The sequence below is a fragment of the Bombus fervidus genome, chromosome 8 (genome assembly GCF_041682495.2).
Source record: "Bombus fervidus isolate BK054 chromosome 8, iyBomFerv1, whole genome shotgun sequence".
Lineage (NCBI taxonomy): Eukaryota > Metazoa > Arthropoda > Insecta > Hymenoptera > Apidae > Bombus > Bombus fervidus.
In genome coordinates, this window is record NC_091524.1 from 11,888,693 (window position 1) to 11,916,649 (window position 27,957).

Sequence of the window (27,957 nt, forward strand, 5' to 3'; positions counted from 1 at the left end):
GACGCGCGTATTACGTATACGATATACAAGATCATCGACGACATTCTCACAACCTGAGATCAGTGAGACAGTTCTGGTCCGCTAAGAAATGGAGGAAGGTGCGAAGACTCGCAGGGAAGATTCTCTGGGAGTCGTCGAAGCGTCCAGAGCGTTAGATTTCACTGGTTGATCCGCGTAAGAAAATTCGCTGAAGCAAGAAGATAGGAAGAGGGATTTTGTGGAAAGACAGTCGAATTAACGCGGCAAGCGTTGCGTGAGTCGCGACCTAGAAAATTTAGAGCTACGAGGAACGTAGTAAAGGAGAACGAGGGTGGAATATCGAGTTGCTGAACCGAGTCTCTGTCGGCGAGACGACTATGAAAAGATAATACTGATACATGATGCGTGAACTTGGAATTTTCTATGGGTTGCTTACAGTACGTAAGATAGAGGCTTGGCGTGAATGGACCTCGTCCGTGAGAAGATTAGTTGATACGCCGTGAAGAAGTGAAATTTGTCGGTACGGTAATCGTATCCGTTAAGGAATTAATGTCGAGGAAGTTGTAGTAGAAGCGTTGACAAAGCGTTAGCGATAATAAGATTTGAAGTATACTTTTGTATTTATAAGTGAGAGATTAAAAGTCAGTTTAATTGCTATAGTGTATGATTCAACGTATATATGTAACAGTTTCTATAAAATCCATGTCATTTATAGATTTATACAGAGTTAAAGGAAATATGTCATGAGTTTTTTTTTATATATAAAATTGTACTGTAAACGATACATTTTATCATGAATTGTACCAACTAATCTAACGAAAACTTTTAAATAGAAAATATAACATTCATGTACATATTTCATAATCATGAAATTACAATCTACATCCTCTGTATTATATCAGAAAGCTATTAGTTATGGGAGAACAATGATCGAATTCAATTTAGTGTCAGTAATAATGACATCATTTAACAAGGATATGTATTATGATTTACATGACTTGGTGATATGCCAACCAGTTTTAGATGGTTGAAATTAATAGCGGTAGCCTTTCTATCGTTTAAAAGAACATTCTTAATCTCATTCGCAATTTGTAATTTAAATAACCCGAAGACAAAGAGCTCGCTGCTACGCAAATCCACAAGGTTTGATGACTACGAGTAACTAATGTACAAAGAACGTATAAACAACGAATTCGTTGCAGACTCGTTCGTCCGCAATTCCGCAATTAAAAAATAAAATAAAGAATATAACCAAGGATTTCTATATATTCAAACAATTTTCTAAGTCACTAAAAGCAACAAAATATTTCTCTCAAAGGTTAACAAATACATATTTAAAAGATTTCAGAATCAACTGCGAAAATCTTAATCTCTAAAAGTCTTATCCTTAAAAAAAATATATATATATATATACACGTATAGTACGTATAAATATATAGTAAATCATATATATATATGAGAAAAGCCCAACAAAACGTACATAGCTGTAAAACTCGATTGAATTAAAAATCATAACACGACTCATTCGACTGATTAAAAAAGTCAATCAAGCGGCACGTTCACCGGCGACTGGTTGTCGGGGTCGCATAGGAAAACGAAGAGAGGCGAACAACGATACGCATGCTACTCGCGTGGGTGTACAGTGTATAGTATACGGGATCACATCGACGAACACGCACTCACGCACGTGCGAATTCACGATCGAACGCACGCGTTTCTCAGTCTCGCATCGCGGAGTTTTCCCACACGCGGTTCGTAGACGAAGTCACGGTTATTCTTCTCCCTTTTGCCAGAGCACACCGTCTTAGCCCCCTTTCCACCACTTGTATATTCCTCTTTCAGCTCTTCCGCCTCCTCTTCTGCTTCTTCTTCTTCTTCTTCTTGTGTCTCTCCTTGTTCCCCTCCTAACACTCGAGTGGGCTACCGTTGTGCAATCGAGCCTCTCGAGTTTTATTGTTCCTACGTATCGAACGTGCAAAACGTACGCTGCCAGAAAATTTATAACGTTGCGGAATGACAGATATATTGGGGAAATTTCGTATATAATTTTTAAAGGAACGTTTAATTGAATCGCAAAGAAATAAAAAACTCAGTTTTAGGGAACATGAAAAAATATAAAACAATTCATAAAATAACTGATACCGAGCGACTCGGTCAAATAAATCAGTAATCGAATCGAAATTCTAAGAAGAAAAGAAAGAAAAATAGGGAAACTACAGAATGATTAAGTTTGGCTTATTAGCTGCAATTGTCTTTCTTTGGACATCGTACGATTCTAGAATTCTACGTATAGAAATTTCACAGTAATAATTCAAGTTTCCAAACCCACACATTTTATCATATGCAAAACTGACCGAATCTATAGAATGGAAATCTATAGAATTACACAAAAATTTCGGGAAAAAAGGCTGCTGTATAAAATATACATAAAAACCCACGCAAACCCTCGTGTTTATAAAATTTTTACGAAAAATTATATATTAAACATTTGAAACACCGTTTGGTTTCAACGTTAAAATTAGATCACAGAATCTACAAAAAAAAAACAAAAATATAATGTAACGAATGGATGAATACAAAATAGAAACCACACAATCTAGAAGCTAATTAATCAATGCGATACAGTATTCAAATTAATTCGATTATAAAAGGATAAGGACTGTTCCAATGGTTGTCTCGAGATCTAAAGCATGGATAACGAGGAAAGCACTACTTTCAGTCCCCATAACGTCTGGAAGGAACGGTTCGCCTTCTGTGCAGGAGCTTCCGGTTCCTTCCTCGCGCCGCGGTAGACATCACCTGGCGATGAGTCAGAGAAGTAATTCCCTTCCCAGACACCTGCTGCCCCGAGAGGCCGAATCGCGTACGGCAGGTTCCATCCGCCATTAACGATGCACGCGTTTTTTCCTCGAGGTCGGCAACCACGGGTCGACAGAAACGTAACTTCTTCGCCTATTGTCCCCGAAACGAGACCCGGATTCATGGGCCAGCGACTTGCGCCATCAACGGGACCTTTCAGACCTCGACATTCACAGATTCGTTGTCACAAAAGGGTTCGTTTCGTACGTCGAGTCACGAGCAATCAGATTTTCCTAAATCGTTTACGAAGTACATAGCTCGCTACATAGAATAATTTAAGTGTTTATCAGAAGGTCTATCAGAAGGTTCTGCGAGTAGATTTTTCTTGAAACTAGAAACAAAGGACTGTTTTACAGGGATTTACGGATGTCGTGATTTTTATATAGTTTGTACGCTATCTTAGATACTTTAAAAATATCTGGATATTTGCTGATTTTTGACAAGGTGTACTTTAATTGCAGGTAATTTTATTGTTTATGACCATTATAGTCATGTGTAATAGAATACTGTGATGTAATTTTTAATTTATATTCTCATTGGGAAGATCACTGTGGCTATGTCTTTCCATAATGGAAGTACAAATTTAATTTCGACTTCAATATCAGTAACTTTTAATTAAATATACGAATTAAACCTGACTCAGACTACGTCGAAATATTTCATTAATTTTCATATTAAAATTGACATATTACTAAGGATGAAAATTTTCAATTCATTATACCTACCAAATAAGGATATATAATACAATCGGCAACAAATAAGGATTAACGAAGACAGCACACGTCAAACAAAGGAGCAAAGAAGAAAAAATTGCCCTAGTCTTTAATTAACAATGATTAATCGTATCACGGTACTTTGAAGCATAAATCAGAGATGAGAAAAAATAACAAAGGACTCCGTCACGTAGACAATGATTAACAGACTTCACAATGAATACGAAATTGACCTCGTTTGCGTAACAATGATCGGGTGGGCGTAGTGGAAGTGCACGGATGGCACCGGGGACCATCCAAAATGCCAACAGATCGTCTCCGAGCGAATCTCGCTGCAGAACGAACATGCGCATGTGCGTCTAACTAGGCAGATGTTTCGGAAAAGGCACGCGTCGTTATTACCGCTTACAACAATGTTTCACCGATCGCACGACTAAATCCTGAAGGAAGATTGGGTCAGGTGCAGATCGGCCACGTGCCACCAGATGGGTAGCCAGGTCGTCTTTTGTTTCGAATGTTTTCGAGAAACGACGAGATTCTTGATCACGAGGAACGTGTGGCTTGCAAAATTATTTCTGGTATTTGCTGGCCACCCTGATCGTAATTTTTGTGCTTCTGTTGTGTAACGTGATACATTGATGGGGTTTTGATGTAAGGGTATAACAGAGGAATTGCGTTAACGATTTGAGGCAAAAGCGGTTGCAATGTGTCCACCGTAATAATTCGAACAGGAAACCGAAGCGTAGGACTAATTGAAATTACGAGATTGCGTGGGATTTGTAACCAAATGGAAATAGGCCAACCAGTTCTCCGTTTCGGACGAGTGACTCACGATTTAACGCTAAAATTTCATGCTAATACAATTTGTATAGAAATCTTCTTTATGTTATACATGAAGTCACAAGAGATCTACAAGATATCTTAATAACTTTCACGTTAAATATATAATACGAAGATAACAGACCATTTTCTTTTTTTTACAACTGTTCCATATATAAAGTGATATTACTTTTCTATTCGATTGTTAATAGCTTCTTACTTTGTGCAATCTTTTTTTGCAAAATAATCGAAACTAAACTGCTGGCACGTTCCCATTACTTCATTCAGTTACTTCACTAGTTACAAGTCCAATATTAATTAGAATTCGTTAAATTAACGTTATTATTATTGAAATTCTTTATCGCGTAAAATTCAAATTACAGAGATGGAAAAAATAATATAATTATTTTTAACGGAAACTTTCTAAATTTATATGTAACGTGTAATTAATTTCCACGTTTTATCAAACTTAGAGTCCTTCGCTCTCGAACCCGTTGCATTCAAGCAACAGCTGCAACAAAAGAAATCTACTGTGTCGCTCTTCGTCTCGTGACGATCGCGTCAATTTCTCCGCTTAAAAACGCGCAGCTACACAAAACTACGATTCAGCCGACGAAGCAGTCGTGACAGACAGAAGAAAAGCGCATTGTGAGCCGTGCGATAGAGACGATTGCTTCACTAACGAGACACAAGAGCTTCATTTAAACGCGAGCATGCTCGTTTACGAAAGCAAAACGATTCTTTCCTGTTTCGTACACTCGACATTTTAATTTGAAACTTTGCCCAACATAGTCAATCCATATTCAACAGCACACGATCGTTCGCACTCGCGAACTAGTTTGAAAATAAATAAATTTGTTGATTTTCTACGTAATTTAGAAAGAAAGATGTGAGAAAGCTATTAATCGAAAAATTTACGACAATGAATATTATAGTTTCATACATTATGCGAATATAATAATTCCATCGAATATCCTATGAAGGAAGAATCAATTCGAAAAAATGAATAAATTCTCTAATTACTTGTTAATCGAAGGTGCGAACACGATGAAACAAATTTCTATTCAAGTTTCCATTTCCTTAATGACATTTATAAAAACATAAAGATGTAGAAAAATACGCAGCCGTATGATTCACTGCGCTCCATCCTCATTTCGTGACACGAAAAAAAAGAAAAAAATGAGAGTAAAATCAGTGTCGTCGTAAGTTGAACAAAACACGAGGCGCAGCTGGGAAATGCCCATTTAATTCGAGCCACCGAGGTGTCGACTGGGGGGAAAGGGAAAGGTACATTGTACGGCGGCACGATGGGAGCGACAGTGTCAATAACACCCAGAAGACGAGTCTGTGAGCAGGTGTAAAGGGGTGTAGCTATCCACTTCGTTCTTTCCGGCTTGCGGCTAATTATAATAGGAAACTGATTCATCTCGTGGCGCTAATTACGAGCAGACTGTGCCACAAACTAGCTCGACAACACCCTCCCAACCCCCTCATCAGCACACTATGCCAGATTTCTGAAAGGCGGTGGGGATATCGATAGGAAAATCGCTGCTACAGTCGACTTTTTACGCCACGATGAGAATGAAAGGGAATCCTCCGTGGTGTGCCTACACGAGGGAACCTTGAACCCTAAGGATCGACGTGACGCGAGTCGAAGAACCATGAATATACTGGTGTCACCACCTCGGTCCTTCTAACCAGTCCAGACACTTTCCTTTTTCGTGTTTTTTCTTTTTTTTTTTTACCTGGCGTTAGCTTGGTGAGAACAGCGAGGCATTTTGTGCGGCGTATGGAAAGAAAGGGCCGTTTTGTTTGTTTTACACGGGGTGTGCTGTCGAAGGCGCTATTGTGCTCAATTTTTATTCTTCAAGGTAATTAACGAATACGGTAAGGTCGGATGTGCACGGTTTCCTAAGTATGTTTTGTCAAATTTTTATTTCTCAAGGTAGTTTATGAATAGGGTGGGGATTAAGCGTGCATGCTAATGAGAATGGACGTTAAGGAGAAGACAGAGAAGAGGATGAAAATTGAAATTAAAGCGGGAATGGAGAATTTAGTAACACTAAGAAGCATAATGCGCTTTGTACAGTGTATGTTTCGCTGCTCGATTCTTGGAATTTTATCGTCTATTAACGAATTATCTTGAGAACTTCTGTAACGATATACTTTCTTAGTCATTTTCCATTCATAATTTCTCAGAGCTTTAATGGAGTAGTTTTTTTTTTTATTGCGTTTTGAAGTATTTATTACGTAGGTAATAGCAGAGAGAATATTCTTATTTCTCCGATACGACGAAATGTTGCTTAGGGGTGAAATAAATCATTTCTCTTAGCTTCCGCATTTTTTTTTATTCCATCTGATTAGTGAAACATCATGGCGATATACCATGCGCATGAAACGCAAACCCCTTTATTCATATTCAAGTGCCTGCAGCAAGAATACATTATCTCACACAAATCATAAACATTAGGAGATCTAAATTTTGAATCTCATTCAGATTTTATGCTTCGTCAGCAATTAAATCATCGTTCACTTACTTAATTACACGACAATTTATCCACCAGTGATATTAATGAATTAACACGTTATAGTTTACATATTTCTCTTTCACAATTTTACTACTTTATGACAAACAGAGTAATCATCTGACTTGTAGCTTACAAAATTTCTTAATAAAACTTCTTGTTGTTACGCGAGAGAATTTATTCGATAATTTGCAACTTGTGACTTGTAAAATTTCAGGAATAACATTAGGCCAGTTATGGGTGAGTTGCCTGGTCGTTTCAACTACCCTGGAGATTTTCAAGAGTAATAAAAAATCCAATCCACTCTTTCGACACCATTAAACATGCTGAATATCCGCGTTTCCCTTCTCTAATCACTTTTGCCTTTCGTTGACTGTAAAATTACACGGTGCAAATTACAAGCTTCTCACGGCTAAGAAAGCATGTCTCGTGCGACTGGCCAGCTCTTTTTAGTTCTCGAGTAACTTTAAAGTAACGCGTTACCTAATCTTCGTCTTGGATACCACCCAGTACACGTTTGCTCTTAGCCTCGTTTCGACGAAACGTTATCTCGTCACAAGCGGCAAATACGCGGGCATCGCCGCTGTTGTGTCTTTAGATAGCGCAAAACCTAGCTCCATTAACCGATACAAGTCACCAGATAGCGTTTTAACCGGCAATGGAGCAATACAAAATACAATACGTTCCTTATTTTCGTTGGGCTAAAAACGTTGCTACGTTTGTTCCCTGGTTCTTTGTCTGTCTTTGCGTCCAATTACGTTTCTAACAACGTTGACGTAGTGTGATGAGATATGATGAAGATGCATTAGTGGAATAGATAATGAGATTTACGACGATAAAAGGGGATACAGATTATGGTAGTGTCAAGTTTAAGAATATAGGATTCTTTATATTAAATAAATTTTAAACATACCATTCTCACAAGCATGGACATCTGCTTTGTAGCTATAAGAATTCAGAATTAAACATCGTTCAAACTTGATTTTATTTATATTGTGGCATCCTAATTATTTGTACTTGTGACGGTCTAATTCTATCGAATCGCTCGATGAACAATATCGCTCGATGAATAATCAGCAATGATACGCCCTCGGTAATTCTCCGTGCCTTTCGAATGACCTTCATTCTTTGTTCTTTCGCGTCTTTTGAAGCATCTTGAACCTTCTTTCAAATTACACGACCACAATGGCTCCACATAGCCTTCATATGGCTTTAACTTTTAATTACACAACCTCGATGACCAATTCTAATCTTCAAATGGTTTTGAATGTCATAGACATGATCTTAATGACCTCTCCCTCCCCCGCCGTGCGACTAGAAATATAAGTTGTCTTCAATTATGGTAATATATTGTCCTAAACACATTATGCATGCATACCATCACTAAACATATTTTAGACTGTCGTATTAATATCTTAAGACTGTTTCATATAGAGAACGAAATGGACGAAATGGAGGCAGATGAGTAAGATGATCGATCTAATGGTTCTGGTTTGATGTGTCATTGACTTTCATGTAGTCGTAGAGACCAGACAACGTCTATCGGTCGTAACGATGTTTAAAAAGGGACATATACAGATTTGGATAATTTTTTATTATTTAGAAAGGATGCAGCTTGTTTCAAAATTTAATCGATTAGAATTTTTTTCTAGCAATCATTGTAAAGTAATGGGAACGGCTTTAATTATTTTCAGCCTTTTAATTTCCATTCGCTTGAGTCCCTTCAAATTCTTCGTTAACTGTATAGACACAGTCCCTCCGCGACGAACCAATCGCCCAGTGAAAAGTGTCTCCAATTAATGAAAAACCTAACAGGATAGGAATGAGAGGAAAAACAGTTAAAAAGAGACACTTAACTACCTTTACCCAATCGTTTCCAATTATCCAAAAAACTGGGTCGCAATTCCAGCTCCTTATCCGACTTACTTTGCTTTAATTGAATTTATCAATAAATTAACGGTGTTCAACGAGTACCGTGCAGGTTCTAGCAAAATAAATCGTAAAATTAATGGGACTAAAAATTGATAAACACGTGGTAAATTGAATAATGTTTAATACAGCAGTTTTCATTTGAATCAATTGATATTTTCATATTTGATTGTTTTATTCAATACGCAAACATTATTTGAAATCTATTGAACGAGTTTATAATGATTCTTTTAGATTATGAAACAATATGATTTAAATGATTATCATATTTTTACATTATTAATGTAGTAATCAGCTGACAATTATTTCTCATATTTTCCAGCTACTTTTTCGTTAATGGAATTTTAAAAGAATACGAACTACCCGTTGTGAAGGAAATGTTAAAGGTTTTGTGTCATATCCGATACAATTTGCTTAAAACATTTCAATGCATGCTATTTCTATTACAACATAATTTCCATTAAATCACTACATTATTTTAATTATTACAACTGTCTCTATTTTGCTCAGAACATTTTTTCCAAAATATTCCAAAATCCCATTATCAAATAAAGAGATACTTTTTATTCAAAATCTCATTATAACCTCGCTATCTCTCTCTCTCAACGTGGACAAACTAATTCTGCTCATTTTATAATACATTAGGTTCTCATTCAGAAACATTTTCTTTGAAATCTCGAGCATTTCCCTTCGATGCCATTTTTATGGTAAAAAATGGGGAGAAGACACATAAACAGAACATCAAAAGGTACATATCGACGAGATATTACCTAAAATATAATTTATGCGATCCTGGTAGGGTAGAATGATAACGAGAACGTTTAACCATTTATCAGGATCGACGACGAAAGTGGTCGATGGACCGTTAGTCCCAAGGTGCCATTATAGCGGGCCGAAAACGAGTTTTATATCGTTAATTCGTTCGTTAGCTTCGGCCGGCTAATGAAACAGTTTCGACGAACGAACCCTCCAGCGATACACTCCTGAGTTTCATTAATCCACGTTGCTAATTTATGGGAAAATTAAATCGCACCGATAAAAATTACCATTTATCGAACGCTGCCCCGACAAATACAGATCGCGATTGTTTAATTTCATCGTTCACTGGTGAGCGAAATTGCAAAACGTTAATAATATAAGAAACAATCGAACGAGAAAAGTCATCGCTGTAAAATTACAATGAAAACTTGAAAATAGAAGGTCGTGCCGGAACCGATTGAATGTTATGAACCTTGAAACAATTAGATAGAGCATCGTTTTCTTAGAAAAATCTTTTAAGGGCTTACCAAATTTATGGACTGTTTAATTGCTTTTAGTTAATTATATATCGTTGCTCAAGAATTTTAGTATAAATATTGCAGTATAAAAATTGCAGAAGGGTTCAGATAAATACAACTTTTTATGTTTGTGTGAATTAACGAAAAGCATTAGTCTCGTAACGATTTAATGACGCGAAAAACCATCGAATATGCAGACAGCCATAATTCAAGCAAACTGAAACCAAATTAAGGTCGAAATTAAATTGAACCCAGATGAGGGGCGGCTGGTTTGGTGGGATGGAAAGTGGAAACCCGCGAAATGGAAATATGCGTAACTATGGGCAAAAAAGGAAAAGAGAGAAAGAGTAAATGTGAACAAAAATCTAAATATTAGGATATAGTAATGAATAAGCTGGTTCAAGTTAAAATATTGTTTATGTAGATATATATTTGTCTACACATGTATATGTTATTATACGTTGTATATTATACAGAAGTTACCTAAATTCTAATGCAATCAGGAATAAACAAATAACAAGTAGGACCATTCCTTCAAGAATTACTTAAATAATCAAGTTCTTTCTTCTAATGTTTCTATGTTACAAGACACGCAGTAACTTTCGCTTAAACAATTTAGCAAAAAACTTGTGCAGTCTATTGTACCGTAAAAAAATTCCGTAGGAAAAGTAAACAATTTAATTTTCAAAAAGCAGCAGAAATTACTCCTACAATAAATTATATAAAACAACAAATATTTCCTAACATATACACAATATAATTTAAAGATGTAAAAGCATAGATCATTGATACTCCCAATTATATAGAATATAAATTAAAATATACAATTATATAAAACAACAAATATTTCCTAACATATACACAATATAATCTAAAGATGTAAAAGCATAGATCATTGATACTCCCAATTATATAGAATATAAATTAAAATATATAATTATATAAAAGAACAAATATTTCCTAACTTATACACAATATAATTAAAAAATGTAAAAGCATAGACCATCGATACTCCCAATTATATAGAATATAAATTAAAATATACAATTACATAAAACAACAAATATTTCCTAACTTATACACAATATAATCTAAAAATGTAAAAGCGTAGACCATTGCTACTCCCAATTATATAGAATATAAATTAAAATATACAATTATATAAAACAACAAATATTTCCTAACATATACACAATATAATTTAAAGATGTAAAAGCGTAGACCATTGCTACTCCCAATTATATAGAATATAAATTAAAATATACAATTATATAAAACAACAAATATTTCCTAATTTATACACAATATAATTAAAAAATGTAAAAGCGTAGACCGTTGCTACTCCCAATTATATAGAATATAAATTAAAATATACAATTATATAAAACAACAAATATTTCCTAACTTATACAGAATATAATCTAAAAATGTAAAAAGCGTAGACCGTTGCTACTTGCTGTAAGATCCTAATGTAGCCTATTATATATTTGACATAAATCTAATTAGAAATTATAAAAACGCGCTAAAAAGAACGAACTTTCTAAGATTAACTATGGAATACAAGCAAACTGGTTAAGTAGTTACATCAGCTAAATGGTAATTTACATAGGATTTACACGGTGCTGTGAATCCAGCACATTCAAATTATGTACCGAGTAACCCATCGATCAACGGGAACAGGCGAACGTGGCTGGCTACGAAACAGATTAATTTTCAAGGCATAGGAATCAACGCCAGAGAAATACACGCGAATACGTTACGAAGAAAACGATGGTTCTAATCTAATAAAATGATCGTACTATTAGCTATCGATAGTTCGTTCGGCATGAGGCACGCGTATCCAATACCTCGACTTACGTGACACGCGATACAAGTGTTTTAAGCGTAAAACGTGCACGCAGCCAGGGTGTGGTAACTCCTTTGTCTCGTGTCACGAATAAAAAGCGAACGTCACCAGGGAGAGACCAAAGTAGCGTCGTTGCAATGCGACACAATCGCTGCATTCGAGTCTCCTATTTCCTGACAATGATGAACATCATCTCGTACACCGTTTAATTGACGCGTGTTATACGACTGCATTCTGTGGTTTCGTTTCTCTTTTCTTTTTTTTTTTGTTTTGAGGTTGTTTTAGTTGGAGAACGGAGTTATTGGAAACGTAAATTGTATTGCTTGGTTATAATCGTTGACTTTACTGTTTGGTTTATGTTAATAATTAATAGTTTACTTATGCGTTGTTTCGGGTATCGTGTTGATTAAGAAAGTATCCAATGCTTGAGAAATATCGACACTGTATGAACAGTTCGTAATCCGTTTTAGAAAATTATATGCATTTCATCAGTCTCGTATGTATTTTTATTGCCATAAATATAATTCACAAATACAATTTATGCACTTGTGCAATTTATGACACGAAAGCTTCAACTCGAAGTTACATGTACGTTACGCGTTTAATGCTCTTTATGAATATCAAAAATTATTTTATATCGAAAACCCGATAACATACATCGACGTTGCAATTAATGGCATTTAATTAACCTAAGAAATTCTAGAAGAAAAAGGAGGAATTTTATTATATTTATGGTTCTCAGACAATAGTCATTGTGACAAGAAACGAACTCATAAAAATCTAGAAAGTCAACCAGTTTCCAATAAGATTCTTACGGCAAGTAGTGCACTCCAATCACTATAATTGCCAAACATTCAAGCGACGAAAGCACATAAAGTACTTTCGACACTCGAGGAATCCTATTCACACACAGTGTCTGTTGTACGGTCAGGGTTCTCTTTGTCACGAGATAACAATCGGTCCAAGAGCCTTTGAAAAAGAGTTACGGCGTTAACCAAAAACAAACAAGATTCTGACCTTTCAGCAACGTAATCGTGAGCGAGAAAACAGCAGGATGTATTTTTGGAGCTGAATATTAAATAGGAACCGGTGCAAAGCGAGAAAAAAGGTACGCGAAACGATAGGAAAGGAGTCGAAAGGGAAAGAGAAAACAAGCGTCGAACGAGAGGATGAAAGAGGCTGAGGTGAAGATTCTCCACGTGTCCTGTGGCTTAGCAGGCATGAATATTTACGTCTGCCTGGAAGGCTTTCGAAGATAGCACGTCTTTAAGATTTGGTGACTACTCGTGGCTATAAACTGTGAACGTACTAGCTCATAAGCGTCTCGCCGTTAAGCTGTTTCAGAAAAACAAATTCACGTTTCAAAGAGATTTAGAGACTGAAGGGTAGAGATACGATATTGGCGTGGATTATACCTGCTCCATGTTCCTGCGTTCGTTTGAGATTTGCGAGCTTTCTAAATCGTCGGTGACAAATGGATTCCAGTAACGTGTTACTTTAGATATATGTATGTACATATTTTAAATTGAGATTTCTGAAAAAAGAACAGAGACAAAGCGGTGAATTCGACGAACTACGCGACGTGAAAGTTCTGGTTCTAGTTTTTCAATATTAGCTGTGGTTTAATTGATAATTATAATCTTAAAGAACCTCCTGATTTTTATATTTAGAAAATGAATTAGATTTCCATGATTCGACTAAGGTCGACTAATACTAAATATTTTATAGCTTCTATTCTAAGATATTTTATAATATATTATAATGTACGTAATATGTTCATGAAAGGTTTCAAGAAGTGCTCGAATCTTTTCACGAGCTACAGTACACCTTTATTACAAGCCTTTTTTCAAAAAGCTCAACTTTTCCTCAATTTATATCTAATGACTTTTGTGTGGATAATAAGGTTTGCTTTTCACATCGAATTTGGGTATCACAAACGTATTCGTCCGTAGTTTTCGGTGCACTATTCTTTTTCTTTTATGGTAAAGGTTTGTTTTGGGCTTATTCGCATCGCTTCTAAATCTCTGATCAAACTGCCAACGGATAGAAGGGAATGTTTCGAAAACGCTGAAATGCACGCTCGGTTATCTGGTTGCATGCGAGAAGGCGCATAGCGGCCTTCGCCGAGGAATGCAGCTCGAGAAGTGCACGAGCGATATTGAAACGTAAACAAATTTCGGGGAAAAATGAAAAACAAACTTTGGTAGAAATATCGGAGAATCGATGGATAACGAAGTTGAAAGCTCTGCCACGAAAAAAATTCCTTTGGTCTGACGCTTGCTAAATTACTCTTGATTAAACGGTCGAAATTTGTTATAAAAATAAGATAATCTTTTACAAAGTTATATAAAGTATTTAACGTTCCCTTTTACATGAACTTCGAATCTATTGCAGTAAAAAATTGAAATTAATAGAAATATGAATCTAAACATCCAATAATGCCTATACAAACATGCAAAAGTGCAGATGCTTTTGATACAATTAACATGACTTTTATTCAGATAAAAGAGACATTGTCATAATACCTATTTATATTTATTTGCGTAGCATATTACAGATCAGTAATTCTAACTGTAAATGAAAATTAATGTTGCCTATACGATATCAAAATATTTAATTAACACTTTTCCTCCAAAAGAGAAAGTAATAATAAGATTCTTTAACTCCAGTAAATTTATATTCCCAATCAATTTTGCGTATCGAGCGTATCAATTTTCAAACTCGTAACATTTCGACTATCGAATCACGGTTGCCAATGGTAGGCAAAAGAAAACAATTTCGAACGTGGGACAAACAAAATGCGATCGTATTTTCGCATTTTAGACACGCGTTCACGTCGAATCGAGCCACTACTCGAATTACTAGACAGCGCTAGCCCGGTTTCTGAATCGAACGCGTTTCGAACGATTAACGTTACGTAATCCCGTTGAAACGAGAAGCTAAAGCTTGATCGGGTCTCCTTTGTCCCAGTCATCGAGCGTTTAGTCCAACCGCGGTTCCGATCGATTGTTCTAATCGAGACAGGTCGTGTGTAATTGCTTCCTGCGGATGTTACGATCGCCGCCACGTATCGAACACAGTCGTGGTCTGCACGAAAGCTGGGAAAAACAGTTTTGATCGACATAACAAATTCTAACGGTACGTGAGAAGACTCCTTTCCACCGCGTAGCCGAGAATTATTTCCATTCTTGAACCCTGCAACCACCTTCGCGCGAGTCGCGATCGAGGCGCGCGAAATTCAATTTGTATTGATCACGTCGAAACTAGGAAAATTCAGTTTGATCGATGATGCGTGACAGACGACAGTGATGTGGGTAATTTTTGAAGCAGGATCTTGATCTTTTGCCGTAGTTTACATTATTCGAGGATCTTCTTCTTTCTTTTTTTTTTTTTACTTTTTGAATACGTGTTTTACGAGGTCAACGGAAAAGTGCAATTTGTAAATTAACATTGTATAGTTAGTAAATATATATAATTATAAATTAGTATTGTAGCATTGAAGTATTTGTGGAATTGAATTTCCAAGCGAATAATGCGCGTTTTATTAAAAAAAAGTAGTACTATATACATGGTAATAGAAACAGACACGAAGGAATCTTTCTCAACGCACGATATTTGAAATTTAACAAACCATTAAGTGAATCTCAAAATTTTACCCTCTCAAAGTATAGAACTGTTTCAGATTGTCTTTTTACACTAACTCGATAATTATATTATACGTAATATCTTTGATATAATCGTAGAAATTGTATAACATTTTTCGTTGTATAATTTTATCTATGCATCTAAGAATTCAGATCTCAGAAACATAAATATATGTTCACCGCTTTAACACTTGGTTTCCTACGTTTTACGTAGCCAAGTACAAAAGAAATATCGTAAGAATGTGTCTCACAATAACTCTAAAAATTGTTAAAGAATCATATTCCAAGACTGTGAAACATCATTCTTCCATTCCGTAAAAGAGATTCATCTTACCTGAACAGCGCTGTTGAGGAAACAGTTGTTTTGACCAGGTCCATTGAGCAATCCTTTCGTGCTGGTAAAGCTGGTATTATGATCATTGGACGGTGATTTCTGTGTAGATTGGATCTGTCCATTTGTCTGACTTCCATGGATTTGATGGCACTGCGTCGATTGCAAATACCCAGTATAATCCACGGTATCTTGGGATGCAGCTGGCTGCTGTAACCCCATGATGGAAGCCATCTTCGATCAGCTACGTCAGTGTCATCTGCATGAAAGGGAAATTGATATTTCATTACTCGATTCTTATCAAATACATTTTAGCGTTATTTAATATTTACGACGCTACGTATTTAATATATGTATATATTAAAATTGAGAAGTGGAAATGGCAAACGATGTAAAGGCCAAAAGGTTTTTAACTTGTTTCTGTTAATTTTACCATTTATATTACTTATCATTTAAACACTATGGAATTCCAGCGTTTAATAGCTTTAGAAATTTAAAGAAAGAATAAATGGTGAAACGTGTATCGAATCAGTTATATTTATTTATTTGTGCATTGTACTTTAATTTTTTCCAATTGAATTGTAGTTAGCATTTGCAATTACAGATAAAAGCTGAAACAAGTTATTCTAATAAAAAATTTAAATAAATATAGCAAATTATTCTGTAAATGTTAATATAGTAAACTATTCTACCATCTATGATTGTTTCACTCTGTCCTTGGAATTTGTATTTATCGAATTTATATTCTTTTGCACTGAAAAAATTATTTCTTACTTTTATGGCACTTACGTGATTTACTATATCAATTCTTCGATTAAAGAATCATTGGTAGTAACTTCTTTAAAAGAAATAACTTAATTTCTCCGAATAAAATTTTTCGAAAACTCGTGGTACTTTTATAATATTCTACAGTTTGGTATTTTCATAAATTTGATTTATCATACTTATTTAGTAAACCGCGTAACGGTTCGTATTAATTTAAATAGGATAGAATAAAATTGGCGAAAATAAGATATGGAAGATTCCCTTCCGAATTTCAGAAAGTTCTAGGCACATTTCATACCAACGCGTCTCTTCAAGTGGAGAAAATATTTTTTATACCTCCCGGCAGAATGTAGGTAAATTGCAGAGTAGAAAATGAGAGGCTCATAAAACCATGATCATACGGAAGTCTCGCTACATAATTGTGGAACAAATTTTGCGGAAACAATAAAAAGGACGACAATGGTCATGCTTTATGACCAATTTTCTTAGACGGATTAAGGCAAATTGCAGAAAAATGTGCGAATAGTACCGAGGCTAAATTCAACGTGCATAATATTATTCGACGGTTAGCATGTAAGCTCACATTAAATGAAAGTGCCATTTCCACTCACAGCCCAATAACGAATAAACGTCAAATTCATCACAATGTTCGTGTTGTAACAATAATTAGATTTTAATTATTCATAATGTTAAAAGGAAGAATACCGAAGTGTATTTAATTTCTTCCGAATAGTTGTAGGTCCATTTATTTATTTATTTATAATTATTGTTACAACACGAACATTGTGATGAATTTGACGTTTATTCGTTATTGGGCTGTAAGAGGAAATGGCACTTTCATTTAATGTGAGCTTACATGCTAACCGTCGAATAATATTATGCAATAATATTAACTAAAATGTTTGCAAAAAGGAAAATTTATATTTTTTAATATGGTCAAAATAATAAATTCATCATTTTTATTAAAATTATTTCTAGACTTGCAACGCTGCATTTTTGATTAATCGAATCATTTTTCGTAAAGATTTGCTCCGTGCCTTGCCTTATGCATCTTTTCATGTACCTTTCATTTTAGTCTCTGTGATACAACTGCTATACTCGAATCATCGGTATCGTTATCGTTAGTTGCTTGTTACTAGAACAACGGTTTTCTCGACCGCATTGAAAGAAGTGTAATAACAGTATCAATGTCAACACCACAATTCATACGACTTCAGTTTCATACGTTTCATATGCATTTAGTGTATTACACGTGAGGGAACGTGATCGTGGGGCGAACAGTAGCGTAATACGACGCGTATCAAGCGACAGTAACAATACCAAGAAATCGTGTTCAACGAATTAATGAATATCGTATCGATATTCATCAGCCACTCTCCTCATTCCTTAACGTTATGCCCAGTAAAACACGGCCTTTACCCGGCATCTTCAAGGTAAACGACATAGCAAGAACACGTTTCTAATTGATTGTAAGTAAGCATAATTTAAGGTATCTTTTATACTATGACTTCATTCGTGAAGAAAGCAGACCTTGGCGTTTCATAAAATAATTAATTGAACGAGCAGCAAGCTTTATTCATGAAACTTTACTTGGTTGTTTATTGCATGATGGCTTTTAGATACCACAGATCCTTCGTTACAAAATTTCAAAAAATATTTAAATTTCAAGGAATTAAAATTTGATAACCTAGAAGCTTTCAAGTTCCAAATATAAAAATTTTTTTAACTTTCTGGAAATAGCAGTTCCAAATATTTGGAACTTGATATGTTGAAAATTTCAAATATTCAAAGTCTGAAAATTTAAGCGTAAAAAGTTTCGAAATTTTAAACGATAAAAATAAAAAAATTGTCTAAAAGAAAAATTCAATATTTCATAATTTCTAGATTTCTATTCTTCAAAATTTCAAAATTATTATAGCGTCGTAACAATATTTTTTCAATACTATGCCATCTATAGTTATTTAATATTTTTACTATTATCAAGCGATAATCTATCATCAGTACATTGATTACAGATTATCTCACAATAAATTACCTACATGCAATTAACAAACGTTCAAACAAGAAAACCCTAATCTATCTGGCAATATTAACATCATATTCTAAAACAAATCAATCACCACATAGTGGTTAGGAATAATTTCCTTAGAATCCTTTCACCAGAGTCTAGGTTTCACCGCAAATCTCGATTTCTAGAAACAACCACGACAATGACAATTGCGTATTTAACTCGACAACAGTTTCTCCTCGAAATATCGTAAAGTAAACTAAAGTTTCACGAAACGAAAATAAAAATTCCGTACGAATTGCGAAGAAAAAGCGGGATGCCACTTTTGCGTGAGGATTTACGCGAGTCACACGGAATCATGATAACGGTAAACACGTAACACACGTATTGGCTCCGGTAATTTCTTTGCTTCGCACTCTCTATCACGTCCCCTTTTTGTCCACGAACGAACAATATTAGCTTACGCTTGTCTCGGCACCGTTATCCTATATGAATTTGAAATACGAAGAGGAAGAGAGAAAGAGAGACGGAGAACCGTCTCTGCTCATTTGCTTCGTAAGAAACAGGATGCAGGATGTAAACCATGTACTTTCCCGAGGTGTGTAATTGAAACAGGGTTCTTGAAAATGATTGCAATCCGATCGGAACGTTGTTTGCTTCCCTCTCGCTGTGTCAGTAACTTCGTTTCATAAGCGTTGCCAATACAGATCGTTAAAATTTCATCGCCAAAGTATTGCGAGCACGTATACTGGCTGTTAGAAATAGTTACACGACATCGTATCTATAATAGCATTCAGGAACAACTTCACGTTATGAAAATGAAGCGTAGAACATGATAAGAAAAATGCTTCATTGGAAAGTAAGGATACGCGCAAATAATCTTTTACTTTTTTAAAAAATGTATTTAGAGGATTTTAGTATGGATTTTTATAATACGCGAAAATTCACAATCTGTACGCGATATAAAATATACAAAATGGAATAGAAATAGATAAAATATCCAAAAGAAGATAAAAATGTATAAATTACCCAAGGTAGGATGATTGTTACAAGATTCAATAGGTGAAACAAATTTCTGCCCCAGGTTCTATTTGTTTAGCCGTGTTTAAAGATTATAATATAATTATGGAAATGTAAAGTCGTGGAAAATTGAAGATATATATGTGTGTAGAGTAATTTAGGTTACATACGTGAGCGTTAAGTCGATTAAAAGTAGATTATAATCGTAGATACTGGCGTTTGATACCGTTAACACTGCGCTAGGATCACGTTGTTATTGGAAGATGTATATTCGATGTAGGAAACATAAATTTAGAAATAGTGGAAATAACCGTAGTTTATTGGATGAATATGAGTACAGTTATATCAGTCAAAATCAGTGAGACGGATTTCAGATTTTGTACTTCTGTGTTTTTGGAAAGATCAATGTTGACTTTTATCGAGGTTAAGACAATTTTATATATTACATCGACTTATTTATAATAATCATACCAGCAGTTTCTTTTTTCAAACGACTCCTTTCATAATATTATATTTCACTTATAGTTATTATTAGTTACCAAACACCATACATCAACAGATTCATCATTTATCTAGGTTTAGGATAAGCTGTAGTGTTTAAATTGAATTTGAGATACGATACAGAACCCGGACGGTATTTGAGATCGAAGAATTTCTACTTCCTTTTGTTGTAATTATTTTATTTATTTTATTTTATTTATTTTTACTTAGTTCGTGCCCTTCGGCTTTGGACGGGTTTTCGGTTTTACATCTTGTTTACCTATCAGGCTTTTTACATTTTCTCAGTCTTAGGGCGTTATCACCTTATTGCGTCCTCCCTTGTTGTAATTTTGTAACAAATATTTATATTTACATAACATTTTATTCTCTTATTTATATCGATAGAATTAGATTGGAGAAATGAAATATTTTGCGCAATATATTTAGATATATAACAAATACAACAAGGTTGTAGTGCTAGGATTTTGTAGTTTTTGTAAAATATCGCGTGCTTTCTTGCTATGAGAATTCGTGGAAAATTGTAAAGAACCGAGAATGACATCGGGAATATTTATTTTCTTAAAAAGTCGGCCAACATTGTGACCTTTTCGCCGATTCCATTATAACTCCAAAAACAGCACAGAAATATCTTCCCGAACTCTACGTCGTGGAACGCCTCGTCATCTTCGACGATCATCAAAAATAGGCATCTTCCATACCAGTAAAACGTCTTGCCGACGTTCTCTTTCTCTCGGAGACTCGGAAATAAACTTCAACAGGCTACGCGTTGGTTACCATCTTTCCGACTAAAACCATCGTCAAATAAACTTCCACGACATATGTACGTCACAGATGTAGAAATTCTTATTAACTCAATACAAAATTTCCAGTTTCTTCAACAACCGTATGCTCGATGTCAGCAACAAAGAACAGGAGTTTTAAATTAAAAGTAAGAAGAGAATGCTGCTCTTTTTACATTAAATCCTATTACGATGTATCCCGCTGAACTAAGTTAAAGCACTTCAACAGCTCGCAAAAAATATTGTTAAGCCAATTTGTAAGAAGAATATCCATTACTACAAACGCTAATCATAAAGTTAATCTACCCTTGAAAAAGAGATAACCATCTAGCTAACGACTTCTAGAACCCGCAATCATCGAGATAAACATCTCTAAAAAGAATTTTCTCTCAAGTCATCTCCTTCGATCATCGTGCTAGGTACATTTCAAAAGTGATGTAAACGAAAGATTACACAATTATTCCGAAATTCCACGAATTAGCAACAAAAAAATATGTTTGCCATATATAGAAAAAGAGATTAAAGGGAAAGTAAAACAACGATAGTGAATACGATGTAACAAACAAAAGGCTACGAATAGCCCAAACGTAAATATATGTAATATACATATAAACATTCTTCCTCGTGTAAAAAGGAGAATTAAAGAAGAAGCAAAGGAATATCAAAGACGTTATAAAAAATAATGGAACACGAGTAATGCAAAGCTAAATAAGAAGAAACTTAGACCCCTTTCAAGCCAGCCTTTCCGTCATTCGCTTGCAACGAGAACGGTAAGGCACATTTTTTCACGCGCCGAAAGGAAAATTACAGAGAGCGGAAAAGGATTGTGCTGGGAAAAGATGATATACCTATCGGTGGCGCAGGAAGGAAGGTGTAGGACGCGGAAAGAGTATGGCCGGACTGGCATAGCCCGACACGCTAAATGGTACTGGCTGAGTGGTCGGCGTTAATTTCGAGGGGCCAAGAAAAGTGGTTGGAGCGAGTACGTGCTCGAGTGCTAAAGCTGGCGTCGCTGTCTTCGTGGTCGCTTTCAGGGTTCGGTAACAATACGACCACGATATTTTTCGCTTGTCAAGGGGACTCACGCTAACGTAGGCAACTCGATACGCGTTACGTTTCTGTACAGCCAAGTTTTTAGAGGGTCGTTTCTTCCACAGAGGGAGAGAGAAAGAAGTTGAATCGCAGGAAATCGGACTGGATTCACACGAGAAAGATTCAGGTCAATCGAACGATTACGCGTTCATACACCAGCCTGCCGGCTCTTTTATTCGTTGTTTGTGCTTATCGTTGCTGATGAAGAATCCAGTTCGAGCGATAACGAGTGGTTGAACGTTTTGCGTCGAAGTGGAGGGTGGAGATTGGCGGGATTATGGTATGAATTTGTATAATTCTGAGGTTGCAAATTGATTGAGTAAGCTGAAGAGATTTTGCAATTATACGAGAACGAAAAGATGTAGGTAAAATTGTGTACGAGATGAAATTGAGTGGAAAAATTAGAAAAGAATATGATAGTACCTATTAGTGTGATGTATTTGAAAATATGGATTCATATAAATAGTATAAGCATTAAACTACGTGTATTGGAAATGCAATTTCAGTTAGAAGCTATTAGCGTGTACCATTTTCCGTTTGATTATATTGATACATAAAAATGTAAACCTTATTTTAATTAATTAATTTAATTTTATAAAAATTCACATATTTGGATTTCTTTGATATAAGCGATACTTATCTACAGTTATAATTACATATGATTTATGTACCATTTGTACAAAATTAGTAAAAATTCTGTGCTTAATTAAGACAGGATCAGTAAAGAGATGCAGTGTAAAATGAAACAGGAACGTTATTGAGACAACAAGTCATAAACAGACAAGAACTACAATACACAGATGAGAACTATAGATAGAGCACTCCTGTCTTCTTCAGATTCGATTAAATGGTATTACACAACACCTCTTAACCAAGACTCCTTCAAAAGCTTTTCACGTTTTCACTAATCAAGCGTGAACAGTATCGGAGCGACACGGCGCTTTGAAATTCCCGTTCATCAATTTTCCGCTCCCAAACTAACCATTGTGAGTCTCAGATTTAATTTCAGATTGCGTTATCATAGCGAGGCATCGTGGCACGCATATCAATACGCTTAAAATCATTTCCATCTGCTATGCAACAGATTTTGCAGATTCAAGAAAAACCTTCAAGCACTTTGTTCTTCGGAAATGGCGAAAGCTATACGAAATCTTTTATTGAAATGATATTGAATTTGATACAGGAACGACTAACGTTTAATATTGACGCCTGATTTTATCGCAAAAATTAGATCTCAGTGATATATTATATCGTAAGAAGATATATCTAAACTAAACTAAACTGAAAACTAAACAAAAAAAATAAATTCCGGTACCGGGAATCGAACCCGAGCCTCCTGGGTGAGAGCCAGGTATCCTAGCCACTAGACCATACCGGAGGACGAGAACTACTCGTATTCGATTCCCTTAAAAGAGCCACAAAAATTAATATATTACAATAAACATTTATTATAAGTGTACTTAACATTTTTTCACGAAGGTAATAATCAAAAATGTGGAATGAAACGATTTTCCGTGTAACGAAGATGAATTATTTTTAACATTTTTTATACATTAATAATTATATATTATATTATCGTTATTATCATATATTACGTTTACCATAACATCAAATGTATCTTAGAATCCCTCAAAAAACAATTAAACATAATTAGTCCGATCGGAATTATTGTACGTACCATTAACTATTAGAACATTCGATCTGCTTTAATATGCAATTACACTGTTTAACTTCTCTTTTATTAAATACTATAGCAATCTTTTTTTATTATTACGGCACCAGTCTGTGATTTATGTTGGACAAAAATTTTTTGATTCCTTCATCGAGAACCTCGGAAATTCGAAAAGTTTAGGCCTTCCTACGACCTCCGGCGCATTATTTTCCTTCCAAAACTATCTTGTACGTGTTATGCCTACCGACACAACGAGCCTTCCTCGTTCTGAATGACAATGTACGCAACCGTATTTATAGACGACCGCCATCTACACGATAGCCGAGTTTCTTTTCGTTTCTTCGCTTACGTTAGCCGCTTTTTCAAGATTTCTACGGGACTCACAGCGACTCTAACGGTATAATGGATAAGTTTCTGCAATCAGACTGAACGCAAAACATACACATCCGATGTCAAGAAATATTTCTCTTTTTCGAGCAAGAATCGACATTTCATCGTGGTGAACTTTTGTAATACTTCCAACTGTCTCTTCTAAATTTTTATTCCACAGAACACGCAGTGTTCAGTATAGTAATTATCATACTGACAATTATTTCAAAATTTATTGTTTCATGCATACCTATGTTTTAGACTTATTCTATTTTCAATATCCGCGAAGATTGTCTGACATTTTCTTTTCCTTTTTATAATTTCAAGATTCTAAAAGATACAATAAAATAACACAACTTCTCTCACCAAAAAGGATAAACCAGAACACGGAAGAGTTACAATTACCTGAGGCTAAAAAAGCTATACTGCCAACAGCGTTTAGCACCAGTCCATTTTTGGCGACTCTAAGATTCTCATAGAAAATCAAGCAGTTTAAAAAGAAGCGCCGAGGCCGCTTCCGGAGTCTGTATACGGTACCGGGAACGATTATCGTATTTTCTCGCAAAATCCGCCTGAAGACGACGTCGCGATGGCTGAAAGAAGGAAAAGAAAGGAAGAAATCAGAGGGGACCGAGCGAAAAACGGAAACGACAGAAGGGGAGATCGTACGTTATGGCGTAAACGCGGACTGCTATCGCGAGGTTATTTCCGTTTCGACGCACGAGTTGACGCCCGCGAAGAATCGACCGCGGGAGGCGTCGCGACGCCGTAACTCGTTCAAAAGAAAACTGAGAAATTGCTAGCTTCTGCTAATCATTGGTCCTGTCAATGAAAAACTGATTTATCTCGCGTGTAAAATTCATCGCTTTTTGCAATAAAAAACGACGATATAAACGAAGCTAAGGATTATTAAGAAATCTCCTATTTGGAATTTACAAAATTTTTTTTCATGTAAAAATTTATGTATCTTGAATTGCCGAAATTGTGAATGTTTAGAGAATATTAAACATAAATTTCATAGAAATGTGTTTTGCTTCGCTATACAGGTAAATGAAAGAATATTTTTGTTAATTTGTATAATTTATCTGTTACAGTGTTATCAAAGCTTTGCGAAAGTATTACATTACTCAAGTTTAATATCATCTTAAACTGAAATATAATTACTAGTAATTTTAAGAAACGTATATTCCATAATACGCCATGTAATTTTTATTGTATATGCATACTAAATTCCAGTTAAGTCTATGTTAGTCCATGCTACTTAAGTAAATCAATATTTCGATAGACATTAGGCGTGTAATGTTATTTACATGTTCCTACGTAATAATGCAGAGTTATTACAAATTGCTACTATCGGTATAATGATACTAGAATCTCACGCTGCTACAGCCATGAAAATAAAATTACTTTGCTGTATAAACGGACCACAGTACGTACTTGTTACTGGTATAACCCCTGACAACGTAGTCATAAAGTTCATTAATAGCTACGTTTACTGTTCTTCGAACTATCTACTACCTACAGTTGTTAAAACAGTCATTCTTAGACGAAAGTCATTTATGCTACTTGCTTTCAAAAGATGCTCCTGTAAGTTTCGTTTAATATGCAAATTACTATAACTTAAGGTACCGATTCAATCACTGAAAAAGTAATTAGTACTCTATTTGAGGATAGAATTAATTTATCTTTGCGTTAATGCCCTGCAAATTATTTTACCTAAATGATACAATATTAATAAGAAAAAATAAAAAAGACCAAATTGTTGCATTTATACAGAAATCGAACTTTTTCCTATGAACAATATACACCACCTACTTGATAATTTATCGCATATTTTGAAATTCACCGATGCAAATTTAATCAATTACCACATCATTTTCGATTTAGCGTGACTTTTAAACGGATACTCGTAAAAATGTTCCTAACTGAAAGTTGCATAATTTCTACCTCCCAAAGCCATCAGCCACATCTACATGACTCATCGACTATCATATCACTTTCACAATTATCAGTCGTTGCAAGTCCATTACCAACAGCGACACTTCCAAAGCCATGATCCTCCATCAACCTCATTTATTCAACGTCGCACTAAAAGACCTTTTGCTCGATCGACTCTACCGATGAATAATGCCAGGTTATATCAACACGAAGCTTGTTCATCGTCATATGCAGAGTTCCAATTTTACGCGTGGTTCGCGTACACGAAATTTTCCAGCATAATTAAAACACGTGCTGCGCGCGCGGATCGTTATCACAAGCACGACGAGGTATTAAATGAAAAATCGTGTTTCCTGGTCGAAGATATGGCGAACACGGGCACTGACGAATTTATACGCGTCAGCATCATCGCGTTTCGCCGCAATGCGGAGTTCCGCGGCCGTAGATGGTATTTCTTCTTTCGCGATATCGCAAACCGCAGCCGCTCGACGCGAGCGTAAACAATTACACGAAGACGCAAGAAGAAAGTTGGCAATGCTCCTCACTGAGAGGGGAATCGTTGACGAAATGGAAAAAAAATTTAGCGCCTGCTGGCCGTCAGCGTAAGAGCGAGGATTCTTGGACGCGGTTCGAGAATGAAGAAGCGAAATTTTAAGAGAGTTGGAATGCATGCTCTGTGGAAGGTCATTCTCTTTTTTTGATGCCGAGTGTTAAAAATTTATTTGGAATCTTAATCGTTCCTGCAGCGAAGGCCGGGTAATTGTAGACACGAGAGAGTTGAACGTTGAATGTTTTATTCTGTTACGATAAAACGAAAGGCCGAAGATAAAAGAACAATTCTAACAGTAACTATACTGTGGATTTTTATACATTTATATTGTAAGAAATTTGAAAGCGCGATTTTGCGGAAAATGCGCATAATATCAAAAGATATATAAAATACTCATCAAAAGTATAATGCTTTCTATAGTAGTTGATAGGTAATCGACTCAGAAAGTTGTCCCAGTTTTCATTCATCGAGGATTAATTGAATACCAAAATTGTAATAATATATTGGAGGAAATTTATTATCTATCGTTTCTTAAGATGGTTGATACAGCTTGGTTTGAATTGAGAAAAAGGTAGGAGAAGCTTCCATTCGTTATCAGGATAAAAGCAAGATTTCTTGGATACGTTTGGAGGGTAAGAAGATGAAAAAATGAAATTTTTATGCAAGCGTAGTTGAAAGAGATTCTGTGGAAGGTTATTTTTTATCTTGGTATTGAGCGTTAAAAGTTTAGTTTGAGTTCTAATTGAAATTGTTAAAATATGTTTGAAGAAGAGTATTTTCTATGCTTTTTCGAGGTGTATTCTGGCTTGAATTAAAGAATAGGACGAAAAAGCGACTGGAATATGAAAAGATGAAAGGGTAAAATTGTAAGAAAAATGTAGTCGAAAGAAGTTCTGCGAGAGACCGTTTCCTTCCTTAATAACGAGTATTAAACATTTATCCTGAATCTTAATTGAAAATGTTTAATATATTTGAAGAAGATTATTGTTTATCATTTTGTAAGATGGTTAGTTGGATTTATTTTAGAATTAATAATTATTTGAGAACGACGATGGGAAGTACAACTAATTAGATTCTAACTTGCACTGAATTCAAGTATATCCATTATATTAGAGAATCTTTTGTGTAAAGCATCTTTAATATTCAGTAGATTAAAAATTTCGCGAACATTATTCTTTAGAAACCAATTTCTTACTTATTAATTGGCTGTGTAAATCTCCAGTCTAATTAATTAAATTATTATGAATTAAAATATTAAATATGGACTTTCCTGATTAATTTCAAATCTATGTAATCCCATACCACTTTCGTCAATTAATGAATTAAGTAATGAACGAATAA

The 27,957-nt window shown here is 35.2% G+C and overlaps 1 protein-coding gene and 1 non-coding gene across 4 annotated transcripts in view; both read right to left on the reverse strand.

Moving 5' to 3' along the window:
- Positions 1-27,957, reverse strand: part of Ec (ubiquitin specific peptidase echinus) — a 135,975-nt gene that overhangs the window by 78,995 nt on the left and 29,023 nt on the right. For all 3 annotated transcript variants that reach the window (XM_072009314.1, XM_072009315.1, XM_072009313.1), the window contains exon 2: positions 15,926-16,181. In XM_072009314.1, coding sequence (XP_071865415.1) covers positions 15,926-16,156 — 231 coding nt within the window. In that variant the 5' untranslated portion in view covers positions 16,157-16,181. The remainder of the gene's footprint in view (positions 1-15,925; positions 16,182-27,957) is intronic.
- Trnae-cuc (transfer RNA glutamic acid (anticodon CUC)) lies at positions 23,394-23,465 on the reverse strand. Its single transcript has one exon. It is a non-coding gene; the product is annotated as a tRNA-Glu (tRNA).